A 16,448-nucleotide genomic window follows, 5' to 3' on the forward strand; every position below is an offset into this window, starting at 1 on the left:
TAATATTATTCAATTTCTCTAATTCATCTAATAACTTACACAATCTCTCATCGTTTTTTTAAATAAGTAATTTCATGTAGTCAAACCCAAACTGATTAAAAAGCATATTAAACTCTAAATATGCTTGTTCATCCAAAACAACCCCCTTAAAAAAAATGCAGTCCCATAGGGACAATATTCAATGAAATACATTTGTTCAAATATGCATTATCAAGTTTAATGCCTTTGATAGCATTTAGTTTTTTGCCGATCATATAAATCAAGTCTTTTAATGTTCCTTCCAATGTGTTCTGCTTGTTCCCCTCAGAGCCAACAAGTGGGCTCAGAGAGATTAATTGAATGTCTTTTTGCAAGAAGTTATCCAGTTGATTTACACCCTGCCCCACACGTTTTTGTTGTTAATATTGCATCTAGGGCTTGAACTATAGTTTACAGTACCTTTGTCCTTAGTGTTGGTGTTCGTAGCTGCCATAGAATATGTTTTGGTGTTCATGGGGCATTTGGGTCTTGCCCCTGTCTGAAGAAAATCTTCATCAAAGTTATAAGCAAAAAATCAAATGTGAACTCCTTGCCTGTCAGTCTACTCCTATTCCCCGAGTCGGCTCTCCCTTTCGAAACCACATTATCCAGGGCTGCTGGCATATCTAAACCAACCCCCTGGCTGTTAGGAACTTCCAAATCTGCATGACTTCCTCCTGTGCTATTGCACACCTTTGTCATTACTTGCATGCTTTGACCTTTGATTCCTGACTGGGTAAACAGTTCAATGAGACAAGTAACCTCCCCTTTCAGGATATAGATTTCCAAATGAAGTCTCCGTAGTTCATCATGATCAACAGGGGAACAGTTTGTAGGCAGTTCCTCCAATGAATCCATCGTAAACCAGCGAATAATCCACAAACAGTGTAAGAACAACACAGAATAAAGCAAACAAAAAACAAACGCTGTACAATAACGGATTCATGGCCTAAAAATCAGTTAACTGAGAGCATTCAAATTGTTTTACACATCAGGGAGGAAAGTAGGGATAGAACAAGGATAGATGGTATCCATGAAACAGGGAACACACACACTACAACATGCAGTTCTACTATGATTAAGCCTAACTTTAGAATAGGTAAAGCCAGTGAGTGTGGCTGTCTTTCTGGGGCAACTGTTACTATATAAAGGAGTTACTTCCCTTTTTCAAAAGTGAATATAGTTTTATTTGTTTGCTGTGAGTTAAAAAAGAATTGAGGAGCTTGAACATGTATTTAGCATTTTTTAGTGTTTTATTGATGTGAAAATTCTGGAAAAATGTGACATGGGTTCAGAGATGAAAAGCAGCAACTGCATACAAGATCAGCATACCAAGCATTAGTATGTGCGTAGAAGTTGCAAGTTAGAGTACATATTTAAAAGAACTGTTGTGCAAAATATGTGAAAGTAATCTTTTTATAGCTTTTTATCAGAAGATTGCCTTATTGATTTTATCATGATATGAAAATGGCATTACAGGTACAGACCAAAAGCAATGCGTGCTGAATTATATTAGGAAGCATATAGGGTGCAAATAGCAACACTACAGGTGACACATTGCAGCAGACACATATGGATGGAATGTATCTATATTCCACCTAAAACTACTATCACAGATCTTAAGGGAATTTGGGGAGAAGTCATTAACTTTCAGCAGGGAATATTATTTTTAGGTGGGACTGGAATCTGATTTGCAATAGTGAGGATGTATCATGGGACATAAAAGAGAAAATATAACAAAACAGAGTAGATTTCTGAAGAAATATGTGATAATATTTGGAATGGAAGATGTGAATTTACTAGCAGTAACACATAAAGAAGTTCCAGGGGTCTCAAACTGAAATTACCATGATAGCTGTATGAAGACAAGCATACTCATCTAAGGGCCACAATCTCCAAAACAAAAATAAAGGTAGCCAGTACAAGTAGGAATGTAATGTAGTAGCTTTCCCTATTTAGAATTATGTTTATTTGAAAGCTGCTTGAGACCTAAGGGCCGTGAGATTGAGTTCCATGTATTTGTATTATTCCTCAAGGTATAATAAGTGGGCTAGACTGAATGGAAATTATATTTTACAGAAACATGGGTATTTGATTGAAAGCTTTGTAACTCTTCCCAAAACTACTTCAGATCTAACACCAATAAAGACTAAGATAAAGATGCAGGGTAAAGAAGTTAAACTGAGACACGGAAGCTTGAATCTTACCTGTTAAAAACAGAAAAAGAGAGGAATTTATAGAACAGGTAGTGGAAATGATTTAAGAGTCATCAGTGAAAACAGAAACGTCTTCAGAAGATGAGGTTCAAGAATTAGTAGCTAAACTAGGAAAGGGTAAGATAAAAATGGTGATATATTATCAATCAACACAGAACTCTAATAGAAAAGATGGTATTGCTGTGGAAATTGGAAGTTAGGAGTGAAGAAGTTGATGATGATCTGGAAGGTTTTGATAACAATATTTTAAAAAGGGTGAGGGGGAAGTACCAGCATCTAGGAAGAAAGCTGTGGTGGCTGTATTCCCCAAAGAGGGTAAAGACCCTTCAGATCCAGCTTCATACAGACCAATTTCAACTTCAAACAATGATTATAAATTGTTTATATCTATACTAGCTAAGAGAATAGCAAATATGATGGTAAGAGTGATATATATATGTATCAATGTGGTTTTGTGGGGTAGAGGCAAACATTTGACAATATTAATAGAACAATGATGATCCAAACAGTGGAAGAGTATAAGAAAAAATTGCTATCATTGGTGGATTTTGATACAGAGAAAACCTTTCATAGCAGCTGAGAGTTTATGAGTAGGGCAATGGTGGCATTTGCATTCCTGATAGAATAATAGGGTTTCTCAGACGTGGGTGTCCTATTTCCTCTCTGTTATTCTCTTTATATTTAGTCAGTGACAAAGAAAATAAGGAGCCCACAATTCAAGTATATAAAACTGGTGCTGTAATCAAGAAAAGATAGTTTTATTTACAGATAATATTAATTTGCAAATCCAGAAAAGGACATTTTGGTGTGACAGAACATTTTAAGATAGTTTCAAGTCTTTTTGGGAGGCAATAAATTATATGCCTGTATATGAATCGGTTCAAAAATACACATATTTATGGAGGCATGATAAGTTGAAGTATTTAGGTGTGCTAAGGATATGTAGGAAGAGACCAAATAAAAGAGAATACAAAAACTGAGAAACTGAAAGCTCATGATTATGAATATGGATCATAAGATAGAAGCTGAGAAAACAGTTTTAGTCCCTTCAGTTTTATATAAAAGTCAGGTACATTTTGATCAAGTAGAGGAGACGTTGTGGATGATAATTATGAAATAATTGAAGGAATTTATCTGCGTGGGGAAGAGGACAAGAGTCAAGTGGGATATGTTGGACAACAGAACAAGGTGGTTTAGGATTATCTGATTTGAAGGGATACTTTAGAGCTACACAGTTAAGTCTTATATACATAAATCAAGCAGAAGGTTATAAATCAAAGTGGAAAGGAATGATATCAAAACAGTGGGGAGTTCAAGAAATAAGGAGAGAGAAGAAGTTAAGCAGGTCCTTAAGGAGAGCAACAACAACCATCCAGAATGTTATATTTATAAGAAAGTGTTCTAAAAACAAAGCCAATGCAGTAATGGAGAAAGTAAAGTTTACCAAAATAGATTACTTTAAGTAGTCTTTACTTTAAGAGGTACAGAAAATAGACAAGAGAGGACTGAACATTTTTTTCTAAAAATTAATAAAGTAACCAAGGCTTTGGGAGCAAATAACTAGGGAGGGGAAGGTAATCTAGTGGGATGAGGCCAATAAGAAAATTGGATTGGAGGCTAGAGACTGTCTTCCCTAGCAGGGACTGATAACAGAGTATAGGCAAAGAGAAAGGGAGAGAGGAGTGCTAAGTGAAAGATCAACTCTGATTGAATTTTCAGCTGTCTAGAGCAGAAGCTGCCATTAAAAATGGGATAATCAATAGGCCACATAACTTATTGCACAATAACTATAAAGATCAATCAGAAGATGCTAAAAAGCTCGGAAAGAGATATCATAAATGCACTTTACAAAGGCACAGTCAGAGAACATTTGTATGGTCCCAAGTAAGCAGTAAATTCAAGAAGATTTAGGATTTTTGCATGGAAGCATTTACATATGCATTTTATACATCAAGAAAACATCAGAGAATTGTTCGCAGGTAAATAGCAAATGCAGGAGATGTAATAGGATAGAGAGATATCATTGGGAACATGTTTTTAGGAATGTAACAAGTTGGCAGATTTTAAAACTTCCCTACAGAATTCTTTGTCAGAAACATTTGGGGAGGAAATGATTTTAACTAAGGAAATAATTAATTTGAGCTGAGATATAGAATCTGGTTGCCTAGACATAGTAAGGCTTTACTAAGTTTATGCTGTTGGCTGCTAAAAAAGCAATTACCAGAAAATGGAAGTCAAAATCTAAGCTAACAATAACTGAAGTACTGACTATTGTAAAGGAGCTAAAGGAACGGGAGACTGGATGTTGATTTAAGTGATGGAGATAATGGAAATGTTGTTATAGTTTATTTTATTTATTACTGAGTCACTTTAAAAAGGTAATGGTTTATAATTTTTTTAAAAGAGAAAGTTAAGTGTAAATTACAAAAAGGCAGTTTAAAAATCAGTTCCTTCCACTTGTGAACCCACCATACTGTGGCATCACCCAATTCTGTTTGTTTTGTCTGTCTATATATGCCAGTATCAATACCCTTATCTTTTCTCTACCTACCTACCTACCTACCTAGCTACCTATCATTCCTTCCATTGCTACCCTTTAGAATTCACCATTTTACATTATACATTTCCCTTATATACTTGAAAAGGGTAAGGTTTATACCTACAACAAATAAATAAATAAACAAATAATAAATAAATAAATAGTATACTCCTCTTCCTCTCCTCCAGCAAAACCCTCTTATATCAGCTACTGTATTTTACTTGTCTGTTCCTGCTTTTCCAGCTTTCCTATCCAGCCCTATCCATGCTTATAAAAACAATAAACTTGTGTCCATCAATGAACACCCAAGGAATAAGACATTTTACAAAATGGAGTTAAATTGCTTGCCAGCAATGCTGAGCTCAGGTACGTGCATATTCTTGCCTTCAGGTCTTGTGATATTAGCACAAACCACTGCTTAACAGTTATGTATGAAAACTTATGAAGATTCTTTGGAAACTTATGAGGACAGTTAAAAGTTACACATATGTGCAAAAAATATACATCTATGCAGGTATTCCTGCATACGTCTGAGCTGACTTTACGCACTCCAGCTTTCACAAAGTTTACCTTTGCTGCCCTCATATATGTGAAAAACCAGTGCCACTAATTGACACTTACTGCAGTTATAAATTGGTGAATGGGTGCTTTTTGCACATTCGCCTTGCATGATTGTGCAGTGCAGGACTATGGGTACTGCCCCATGTCTCCTAGCATTTTTTTATCATTGTATTTGTTCTGCTTCCCATCCTAATTATCAGATCTGTATTAAAATTATCATTATAACACAAGTGTCCTTGTATTATTTCTCCCTTGTTATGTATTTTTCCATATTTTCATTCACGTTTTCATAAAAGACTGTAATACATACTGTTGAGAGGCATTATATGAAATGTCATGATGGAAGACAGGAAGGTAATCTCACTGATCATGTAGAATGTAATGAGCTATTCATTCTTAGTCTATCATTGTAAAGATGCAATAGTTCCTTATTTATATTTCAAAATGACCACAACCAAATACTGCATGGCACTGCCTGAAACCTTAGATAATGCAGGAGAAAATAGTCACTGATACCTGAACTGTGACTTGTACATGAATCCTATACAAAATGAAAAAGAAATACATACATAGAAGCCATGATAGTAACAATGTACCAACAAAAACAAATAGGAATAGCAAAGTATCACCTCACACTAATGCTAATAACACAGCATTAGGAGGAATTCATAATAAAATAGTTTAATAATACAATTTTAAAACTTGCTAATTTCTCTGCACTCACAATGAAAGGCCATCATAATGTACTCCAAGCTTGAAAGAAATCTCTGTCCACATGACAAAAACAAATGCCTTTGTATAAAAACAAAACATATAAAATCACAAATAAAGAATAAAAACCTATAAAAATCCCAGACCCTATCTTGAAAGAACTGTCTCTTCTTAACTGAACACAAACTACAACCCAATAAAAAATAATGCAAAAATCATGAAAATAATATATATTACTACGTAAACCAATGTCAGTGACTCAACACCACACTTCCAATTGATGCCAGAAGATCAGAAGGCTGCAGGTTCTTTTCCTATAACAGGTATTTTCCAACACTACTATTGTACTGCACTCTTGCCTGAGCTTGTGGTAGCTCAGTTGGATATAAAAATCTTATTGCATTTATCAAATATACATATGTATGTATGTACATTGAGTACTGTATTTTTTCCATTTTCCTGTTCATATTTATACTATGCAGCATGAATGCCATCTTACATTTCACACTCTCTTGAAAGCAGGGTATGACAAGTGGGACTCACCTGACTGACAGCAAATAAATAAATACTAAGTTAATAAATCAATATTTGAATAAAAGCACTTCTGTCCAACCTTCCCAATCAAATATTTACCTGATATCAGAGACAACTACTTTAAAAAATAACAAATCGTTCTGCATTGTACACTATACTAACCTAAACATTCAGCACAAACCTACAAATTGCATCCTTCAAAGTCAACAAATTACTACCTTGAATGTTCAAGTCATTCCCCTTTCTGAGTGACATCTTGCAGAAAACTACTCATCATGTGTCAAAAATTGGAAAAGATTCCCCCTCACACATACCCACGTGCTTCAACTTTTGCACTGGATGACATGCAGGGCACTATTGTCCAATTTAGCATTTTCACATAATTGCTTTTTAAAAGTTTTTATGTCGTTTAAGTTTATGCAATTAGTTTATATCTTGAAGATGCAGGAAACATGTATGTCAAGCTTTTTCATTATTTATTAATTATGGGGTGCATGTGACTTGTCTGTTTCTGTTTCCCTATTGATGACTCAGCAACAGAGATTATCATCAGTGACTTTAATACCTACTGTTTAGCACCATTATGTTTTGCTTGCTGTATTACCTCTTTTACTATGTTTGAAGTCATAAATGACCATCTGGCATGCAATGAATGCCATAACATGACCCTAAGAGAATCAGATATATTTTAAGGCCATCATAGTGCTGAGATAGTAAGCAAAGGACTGCATCGTAAAGGAGAAGGACTGCATTATGGAGAAGAGTGGTGCTAAGTTGGCAGAGAAGACAAACAGCATAACAGATGGGTCTGTGCCCAGTATGGCAGATGTCACCACCAAGGTGGGCTAGTTCAGCATGGTTCATGTATGACCACACATGCAGTGAAACAAGCCATAACTGCATAACTCCCATTCTAGATTGGCAACAAAGATGGGGGGAGTCAGCACAGCAAACTGTAAACCCAGTCCATTACTGAACTGGGGAAGAAAGGGGGAGATATGAAATTAGGAAATGGGAATGTAAGAAGGAGGAAAAACATGTAAAAGTAATCATAAAGTATGACAGGTGGGGGGAAGAAGGGCAATTGTTTTTCTTGGTAAAGAACTCCATTTCCAGTATAGGAAGAAGGTGCAGGTGCTAGGTGGGGAGGAATGCCTGGTGAATGAAAAAGGGAGAACAGACGGAAGCAGGCGCAGAGAAATGGGCATAAAATCCAGACACAAGTATGCAGGGTACTTATATATGCAAAAAGTGTGGGTGACAGTAGACAGACACAGACTGACAGAGGGTGGACATTAGCTAATGGGTAGGGATTGACAATGAACAAGGTAGGAGAATGACATAATGAAGAAGGGAATACCAGAAAGGGGATAGAGCAGGGGTCATGACCAGATGTCAGGTCAGTACAGAGAGTACAACCTAGCTATCAGTCATCCCCATGACTGATGTCATGGGTAGGCCTGATGGTTGAGGCATGCCAGACATGCGATTCAACAAGTCATGCCAGGAAGCACACCACTGTGCTGAGGCAGCCATCCTGTTGTTAATGTACCACAGAGAACATAAACTTATACAACTGATTCTGGGAAAAGATGAGAGACCCTTCTGGGTTACAGTCAGAAGAGAAGTCTCCATTCCCCCTTGAGATGGAGTCTTGGAGGCCATGAGTGATCCTGCTAGACCACTTTCAGCAGGGTGATCTCTGCTGTCGCCCTGCTAACAGGCACATTTAGTGACCAGTGGTGACATAGTACCAGAGGCATTGGCAAATTCATGTCAAAGTACTGGCTACTACCCCAAAACATGCATCACAACTGGATCTGCAAAAAGACTCAAAAAAAGAACACATTAGTACATGCATATTGCACACTTACTATGGCAGCTGCTCACTGCAGTGTCACACGTGGCATACACACTACACTGCTGGGAGAGCTGATCCCCCCCCCCCACAACATCCTTCCATGCTCATCTCTTGCTCCTTGATTGTTGTAAAAGAAAGCATGCACACCTCATTATACAGGTACAACAGGTAATACAATAAGAGGAGGAAAAATGCTTACAGTACATGCTCAGCAGGCTGTCAGTAAACCCTGCCTCCCAATGTTTTATCAGATGCCAGTGTTACCATTACAGGTTATTGTACTGATGCCAACACTGCTCACCAGAATGGGTAATCAGTAGCATCAATCACCATCCTGGTGAACTTGTGCCATGCATCCAACTTCCACTGGGGTTCATCATTTGTCCCCAGTAGATACACATAAAAATCACTGTGCAGGAAGAAGACTAAACGCTTCATGAAACAGGATGACTGCTGACCAGTGGCTGTAAAACCTCTCTTTATTGAATGAATAAATACATGTAAGCTCTTTCATACACCAAGGTGCTTCATCACATTAAACAATCCTAGTAAACTACCAAGCATATATATGTAATTCAAATTAAAATCAAATGATAAAAAGAAGAAAATCTTGCTGTCCTTAGTGCATTATGTAGTTCACAGGACTTAAGGAAGCTATGACCACTACACATGTCCATTCAACGAGCAAAGTAGTACCCTATGCACACAGATGCAGATTTGGACATAACATGGCCTATACCACATAGCAGCAAGTGGGTACTACTAAACAGCTGTAGCACAGAGCGCTATGGGTCCACAAAGTCTGTGTGCATGGGCATACTGTTACCTGCTTCCATAAAACTGTATTGTGTATGGCTAATGCCAAATGGGCTGGACTACACATTGCATTCTGGATGCAGTTTAGAACCAGTGGAGCTAAGATGAGTCATTGGCCTAGTTATCACGCTACAAGTTCATTTTATCAAAATACAAAGCATGGATATCATTTTGTGTGAGAATACTTAAAGATGAAAAAAACAGTTGAATACATAGTAACTCTCTAGAAGTAGACATTTAAAATACTGAAGGCAGAAAACCCACCTAGTATTGCATCCCAGCAGTGTACTCAACACCTATGGTATGTGTGAAGTGGCATACAGAACTCTGTCATGTCCAGCTCTTATGGTGGCACAGACCATGGACACCAGACACCTAGGACTATAGGCCATGCAGTGTCTGACTTGGGATGATCCTGATGTGAGGTGGCTGGGCACATGCCACACTTATACACACTAAACAGACTCTTACTGCAATGGCTTCATTGCCAGATATGGCCATGCAGCATTCCACATCCAGCCATTATCAGTCACATAGTCGTGGGTGGTGCTATTCCTCTGGGTCAACACCTGGACCCCCTTCCAGGCTGCTTATGAATGTTCTCATAGCGCTATACATTCATTATCATCTTGTCATCTGTGGACACATGGAGCTGCATGCCTGTTTGTGCCCATTGTTTAGGTCATGGATGATAAAGCTATGTTTGCTCCTGATGTGGGATATTCCGTCAAGGTGGAAACACTTGATTTTGTATTCTAAACCTTCCATGGCACAGGCTGAATTGAGTCCTGACACTGCATGCCACTCCAGTGGACATTACCAACAGTCACAACATGGTACCTCAACCTCACCACTGAGGATATGATGCTTGACTTGCCACAACCTTCTTCTAGAATAACCAGCTATGAAATTCATGTCTCATAATCCTGCTTTATATGACAGTGTTGTTTTGACTGTCGCTGTGTCCCCAAATCATCAGTGCATGTGATAATGACTATACCCTGCCCACCCTGTAACATATATAGATATGGTTATCTTTAAAGTACAGTGTGGCCATTCCATGCATTACATTGCAGAGCCTGGATGTGATAATGTATGCATCATTTTATTCTCTGCTGTCTTTGCTATGGCCCATAGCTGTAGACCAGATGGGGTGTTTTCACCAGCTCATTGTTGCATCCCCCTTGCCTCCACCTTGTATTTGGGACTTCTTCTACTTCTTTATCCTTTGACTCTATAGCTAGTCTGCTTCTTCATTGCTGATTCTATTGATATGCTTAGCCTTGCGTTAATGTTTTCCAGCTGCTGTACCTTTTTGTTTGGTGCCATATTATGCAACATGCACACACTACAAAGATTTTGCTACTGCTGATGTCTAGTACGTATATATTTTAGTGCTCTGCCTGATGTGCTAAAACAGTGGGAGCATCCTTTAAGTTGTCCAACCACACACACGTGCATGCGTGCCCACGTACACACACACACACACACACACACACACACACACACACACACACACACACACACACACACACTAAACAATATTAAGTGTTTGTGTATGGGTTGTATTGTTCACAATCTCCACCATGGTCTGGGAGTTGCAGATGGGGGTCATTAACCATAGCTCTAAAGCAGAGCTGGCATTGCCTGTCATACACACCAATCACACTGTTATATGTGGCCTACTCTCTGCTTGCATGGTATGTGGGTATAGTGCCTTGTGTACTCTATCTATATGCACAACTACTGATTAGATGTCCCAGTGGGGATTCTCCCACACAGAGAGTGGTGGTATAGGTCAGAAATGTGCCGTATGTGTAAAACACAAGAACTGCCTGAGTGGTAAATGAACACACTAAACATGAAGCCCTCCGCATTACAAGCCCCCCTGGAAATTCTGGGATTGGAAGTGATTTCTGTTGATGTATGTTAATCTATTTAGATCAGGTGTGCCCTTGATGACAATAAGTGTGCAATGTATGGATCCCAGACCCTTTTGAAAAAATTGGCTCTGATTTAAAATACCCAGATAGTGGTGGTTCTCTTTCCAGATATGCTCCACACATGCTTCAGCATGATATTATGGATGTTGTGTAGGATGCACAAAGCTCATGCCTGTGATATGGCTAACATGTATCCTCCTGTTTGCTAACAAGTACCTGTAGCTACGACAGTTAAGATTACAGATACCTTTGTATCCATTGGGATGGGCATTCCATGCATCCCTTTTGATTACAGCTGTGGGTGACACAGCTCAACTAGCTCTCACATGGTCTCCCTGTACGCTCAATATCAGTACAGTATCTGTTAAGCCATTAGGTGCTGCTTTATAAGGCACTGTTTGTGCATTCTGTCATGGTGCTGATGGTGACACTGGCTCCATTGGTGGTCATTGCTACTCCTAAATAATCCAAGTGTGTACCAACAGTCGCTGGTATTCAGAGTAGATTTGCACTGTGGCTCAGTGCACCTGCTTCATGTGTTTCTCAATTGCTCTTCCATGTCTGATGTCATCAGTGGCATAATCCTTGCAGCTCATCTGCATGGATATAATCCTTGCAGCTCGTCTGCATGGATATAATCCTTGCAGCTCGTCTGCATGGATATAATCCTTGCAGCTCGTCTGCATGGGATATAATCCTTGCAGCTCGTCTGCATGGATATAATCCTTGCAGCTCGTCTGCATGGGATATAATCCTTGCAGCTCGTCTGCATGGATATAATCCTTGCAGCTCATCTGCATGGGATATAATCCTTGCAGCTCATTTGCATGGATATAATCCTTGCAGCTCATCTGCACGGGATGCCTCATTTTCTCATTATTATGCAATCATTTGCATGCGCTGCATACCATGCTATTTTCTTCACTTCTTGCGGCCAAATTATATGTCTCTGAATCATCTACTACCTGCATTCTACCATTACATACACTAATGTGCACTGTGAATTCTACTACATGTCTACAAAGTATGGGCCATGTTAAGTATTTACCATTATTGTTTTATGAGTTTGTGTGAAATAAAATGTGATTTGATATTTGATGATATATCATGTATCTCTATGAATTACACTCCCAGATTTTCTTTGAATATTACATAATTGTATGTGTTTATGAAGAAAATACATTTTGTAGTCTGTTAAATATTTTGATATGCACACAAAAAGAGGCAATAGAAGGGTAAGGCTATACTGAAAGTAGATGGCCAGCACCAGGGTAAATATAACAATGAAGAGCTACTAAAATTTCAGCTCTTGAGGGTGTAGCTGTTTTCTGCCATGTAGAAATACACAATATCTAAATGTATGGAGACAATTAATATAGGTGGTGTGAAATATTTTGAAGGGAAAAGGTAAAAAGAAATGCTATCAATAGTAGCAAATGTGACACCTCTTTAAGAAAGAGGAAGAGTTGTTATTACACAGACAGTAAAGACATAAACACATTAGAAATCCTTAAAGTCTCTTCTTTCTTGTAATTTTAGTAAGAAAGATAACTTACATTAGGATCTCTGCTCATCTGTAACTGCAAACGGTTCCAATTGGACTTGTCATAATTAACTTTAAAATATCCAGTGGTATTCACATTTATCAGAACCCACTCATCTTCAGAGGACACTTGCATTTCAGGAATCACACCTAAAATTATATTTGGAGAAAATAAATGTTTGATAGATAAGTACATTTGAGTCACTTACAGTGTGCATTTACCCCAAATCACCATGGTCCAACAATGTTTCAGAGAAGCCAGAAAATCTATGAGTAAGTCAAGCAAAATTTGCAAGTAGTATTTTACCAAGGTATAAATAACAGCAGTACAGTAAAATAGCTTAGTTAATGAGACCAGAGTTGAATAAAACCAGTGTGTTGAGGTATTTAATTCTGCTTAGAGTCGATTAAGCTGCAATTATGCCAGTAGATTCATCAAACCTGAAATAAAATTAAACTGCTGCTTTTGCATACCTAGTTCAGTGACCTTAGTTATTTAACTTGATAAAGCTCTTCCATTTCACCTATGAAAGAAAACTTTAAACTGTTGCCCTTGCTGATTTTAGAAATATACTCATACAAATATTTGTTTAACGTTTACTGTCCTCTACTGAGTACATTACCCCTGCTTCCCTAGGAAAGCATTAAGGCAGCTAATCAGGGCTTGATCAAAAGTCAGGGCAAATGAACACCTGATGGGTCTCAGACAGTCTTTTCAGACTCTGGTGCCAAACCGCTTGGCTGAATTCTACCACCCTTTGTCCAGCTTCATTCTGGATGCAAAATTTAAACTGCCCGTTATTCCAGTTGCAATTTGACTACCAGTTTTAGCATTCTTATCAACTTTGATGAATGTAATAGCTTTGTTTATGTTATTTCCTGATTGCTCTGCAGATTTTCATAAACCTGGTTAGCATTGTCCTTTTTAGCATCTGCAGTTGGAGCATACACTTGTGTGCCTGAAATTTTGAATGTCTTCCCATGGATTCCCATTCAGATCATGCTATTATTTGGGGTTTGTTCTTACATACCTGAAAATGGTAAAAGATGCACTGTATAGGAATAATCTGAATAAAACAACCTTGCTGAAACTGTACACCAGGCTAAAATGCACTGGACCCATCCATTGTAGTTAAATACAACATAAATTATCATTTGCAACATGTTTTGCAGGAACCCATATAATGATTCATTTCTTGAAAGTACTCTAAGGTGCTAAAAGTCCATTACATATCAGTTTGTTGAGGCTCTGTTTAGCAATAGAGCATCTGACTGAAATACATAAAATTCCCCTAAGGCTGTGTGACCTTAGAGGTTGTTATATTATGAAAGTGGGGTACAATTGGTAAAGCCCTCTGTGTACGGGTGCTGGGGATTGACCCTGACTTCACCAGTTTTTTATTGGATTTTGAAGAAATGGTTCAATACTGCACTGGAACTAGACGATTCATTTATTGAGTACAGATTATTGAAAGCTTCTCTGGATATAGCAGCCCTGAGACTTTTTGTAAGTGCTGTTCACCAATTAATTTAAAAGATTTATTACATTTTAGTGGGTCTTTAAGTGACAGAGACTTAGGGTTGTTTCAGATTTACTACACAGTACCGACAAACATTTCTTGGAAAATCCTGTTTAAAATGTTTAACCAGTGTGATTGTTTAAAATGTCTGGGAGGCTCTGGAAAGTGAAATAATGAACACTCTAGCAGATCTAAGTACATGAAATCATTTTTGAGCACATACTATCTTACTTATCAATAATTTCTCTATGCAGTACAACTACATGTAAAAATATACAGATATACATGCCTGAAAAACATTTTCCTTTATTATTACCATGTTCAGGATGGTGCCAATGCAATAAGAAGCCTCACCCTATTGAGTAACATATATATCCCCAGCAGTACCGCTATCAGGCATCAGTTATAGTCATTCCACTGGAGTAATGCATTCCTTATGTGCAACTCTAACTGTTATTATCTTCTCATATTTATACTTGATATAATGTCAGTGCTTTTCCATCCCTCAGAGCTTTGAAGAACAAAGCATTCTTTGAGAAACATAGTACTTACTAGATTTTGTACTTAACCAGTTCAAATGTTGCACAGTTTCATTTTTCATCCAATATATGGGGATATACCAAGAAGAACTGTAAAACATAATTAGAAGAGACATTAGAGGTCACTCAACTTTCCAGTAACAATATATTACTTTAAGCTGTACACAGCGTTTTTATATGGATCCTATAACATTGCGAGAACTATGTCTCCTGCAAACATAAATATCTATGTCAACGCCTGTAGCATTAACGTTTTCTGTCCATACTTTAATATTAATTATTTTATGGAGGACCCAGAAGTCAAGGGAAAAAAACTACATCAGTATTTATTTTCCCCTTTTAAGTGGTTGTTATGTTTGAATCATGACTCAAAACATTTTGTTATACTTTTTCCTGGTGTCTTTTCCCAAGATTCAGGAAATCTTGAGCTGACAGCACATTTTTTCCTGGCATTTTCAAGCTTAAACTGCACATTAAAAAAAAAGAACAACTTGCTGTCATCTTGATGTTTTCAGTACTTTATTGCTTTGCATCAAATTTTATGACCTTTAACTTTTTTTTTTGGCTAAAGTTGCTGGCTTTGTGTCATAGTTACCTGGTTGCTACTGTATCAGAGTACACCTATATCTGGTTAATTAAAGTATTCTTCCTGCAATTTTATACGTTTCTATTACATTTTAGAATACATTACAGTTTCAGTAAAAATCCCTTGTATTGTCCATTTTACAGTCACCTGACTGTTCAAGTAATAAAATAGAGCTTCCATTTTTTTTACACTGAGTGTTCTTTGACAATTTCATAGCATCTCCATTTTGTTAAACAATGTGTTTTTCCTGTGACTTAGTATGCTTTTCTACATTTATATTTAATCTGACATTAAATTACAGTTTCAGTTGGTTTTCTTTATCTCTTCAGCTTACTAGATCACCTCACAATGCTGTATTCAACATACTCAGACACCTTAACTTTCACATTCTGCCTTAGGAGCCTTAATTAACTTCAACTAGTGGTCAAAGTTACTTCAGTCACAGAGTTTAGCATCAGTACTTTGTTGGATGTCTAAAACTGATCTTATAGCCGATCTGGATGGAATTATTTACTGCCACACTGGTTTTGGTACTTGAGACGTTTTTTTGTTTATTTATTTATTTAGTTATTATTTTACCCCAAGTTGACTCCTTACTTATGAACCAAAATGCTATTGTTTTCTCTTACTCATCCATCAAAGTGACCTTATAGTTAGGTTAGACTACAATTTTGACAGCATTAACATATTGCTGAAACCTTAATTAAGCTACTTCTGCTAATTTTCTTGAATTAATTCTTTAAATCCCAAAGCAAAAGCATTAATGTATTTTCTTATTCTTCTCTGACAGACCTCACGACCTTGGTCAGAATGGAAGGTCTGCTAGCTAGTCAATCCTCTGTTGCCAGCCTCATAACACTTAGTATCCTCAATTGCTAAGAACTGCCTGATGCTCACAGATAATTATCTTTTACTTAACCCTTCACTATTTGTGAGAGATGCACTCACCTAGCCAAATATAAAGTCACACTGTCACAAACAAACCCATCCTGTGAACATCTCTGACCTACACCACATTTTGGACATATCCACACTAAATTATTATACTATGAGGGACTAAA

The 16,448-nt window shown here is 37.4% G+C and overlaps 1 protein-coding gene across 1 annotated transcript in view; it reads right to left on the reverse strand.

Moving 5' to 3' along the window:
* LVRN (laeverin) overlaps nt 1-16,448 on the reverse strand; it is a 1,030,506-nt gene that overhangs the window by 402,210 nt on the left and 611,848 nt on the right. The window contains exons 11-12 of the mRNA XM_044059628.1: nt 14,815-14,891; nt 12,756-12,892 (exon numbers count right to left, since the gene is read on the reverse strand). Coding sequence (XP_043915563.1) covers nt 12,756-12,892; nt 14,815-14,891 — 214 coding nt within the window. The remainder of the gene's footprint in view (nt 1-12,755; nt 12,893-14,814; nt 14,892-16,448) is intronic.

This window comes from Protopterus annectens, chromosome 17.part0 (assembly GCF_019279795.1).
Source record: "Protopterus annectens isolate FY-2018-M chromosome 17.part0, PAN1.0, whole genome shotgun sequence".
Classification (NCBI taxonomy): Eukaryota; Metazoa; Chordata; order Ceratodontiformes; family Protopteridae; genus Protopterus; species Protopterus annectens.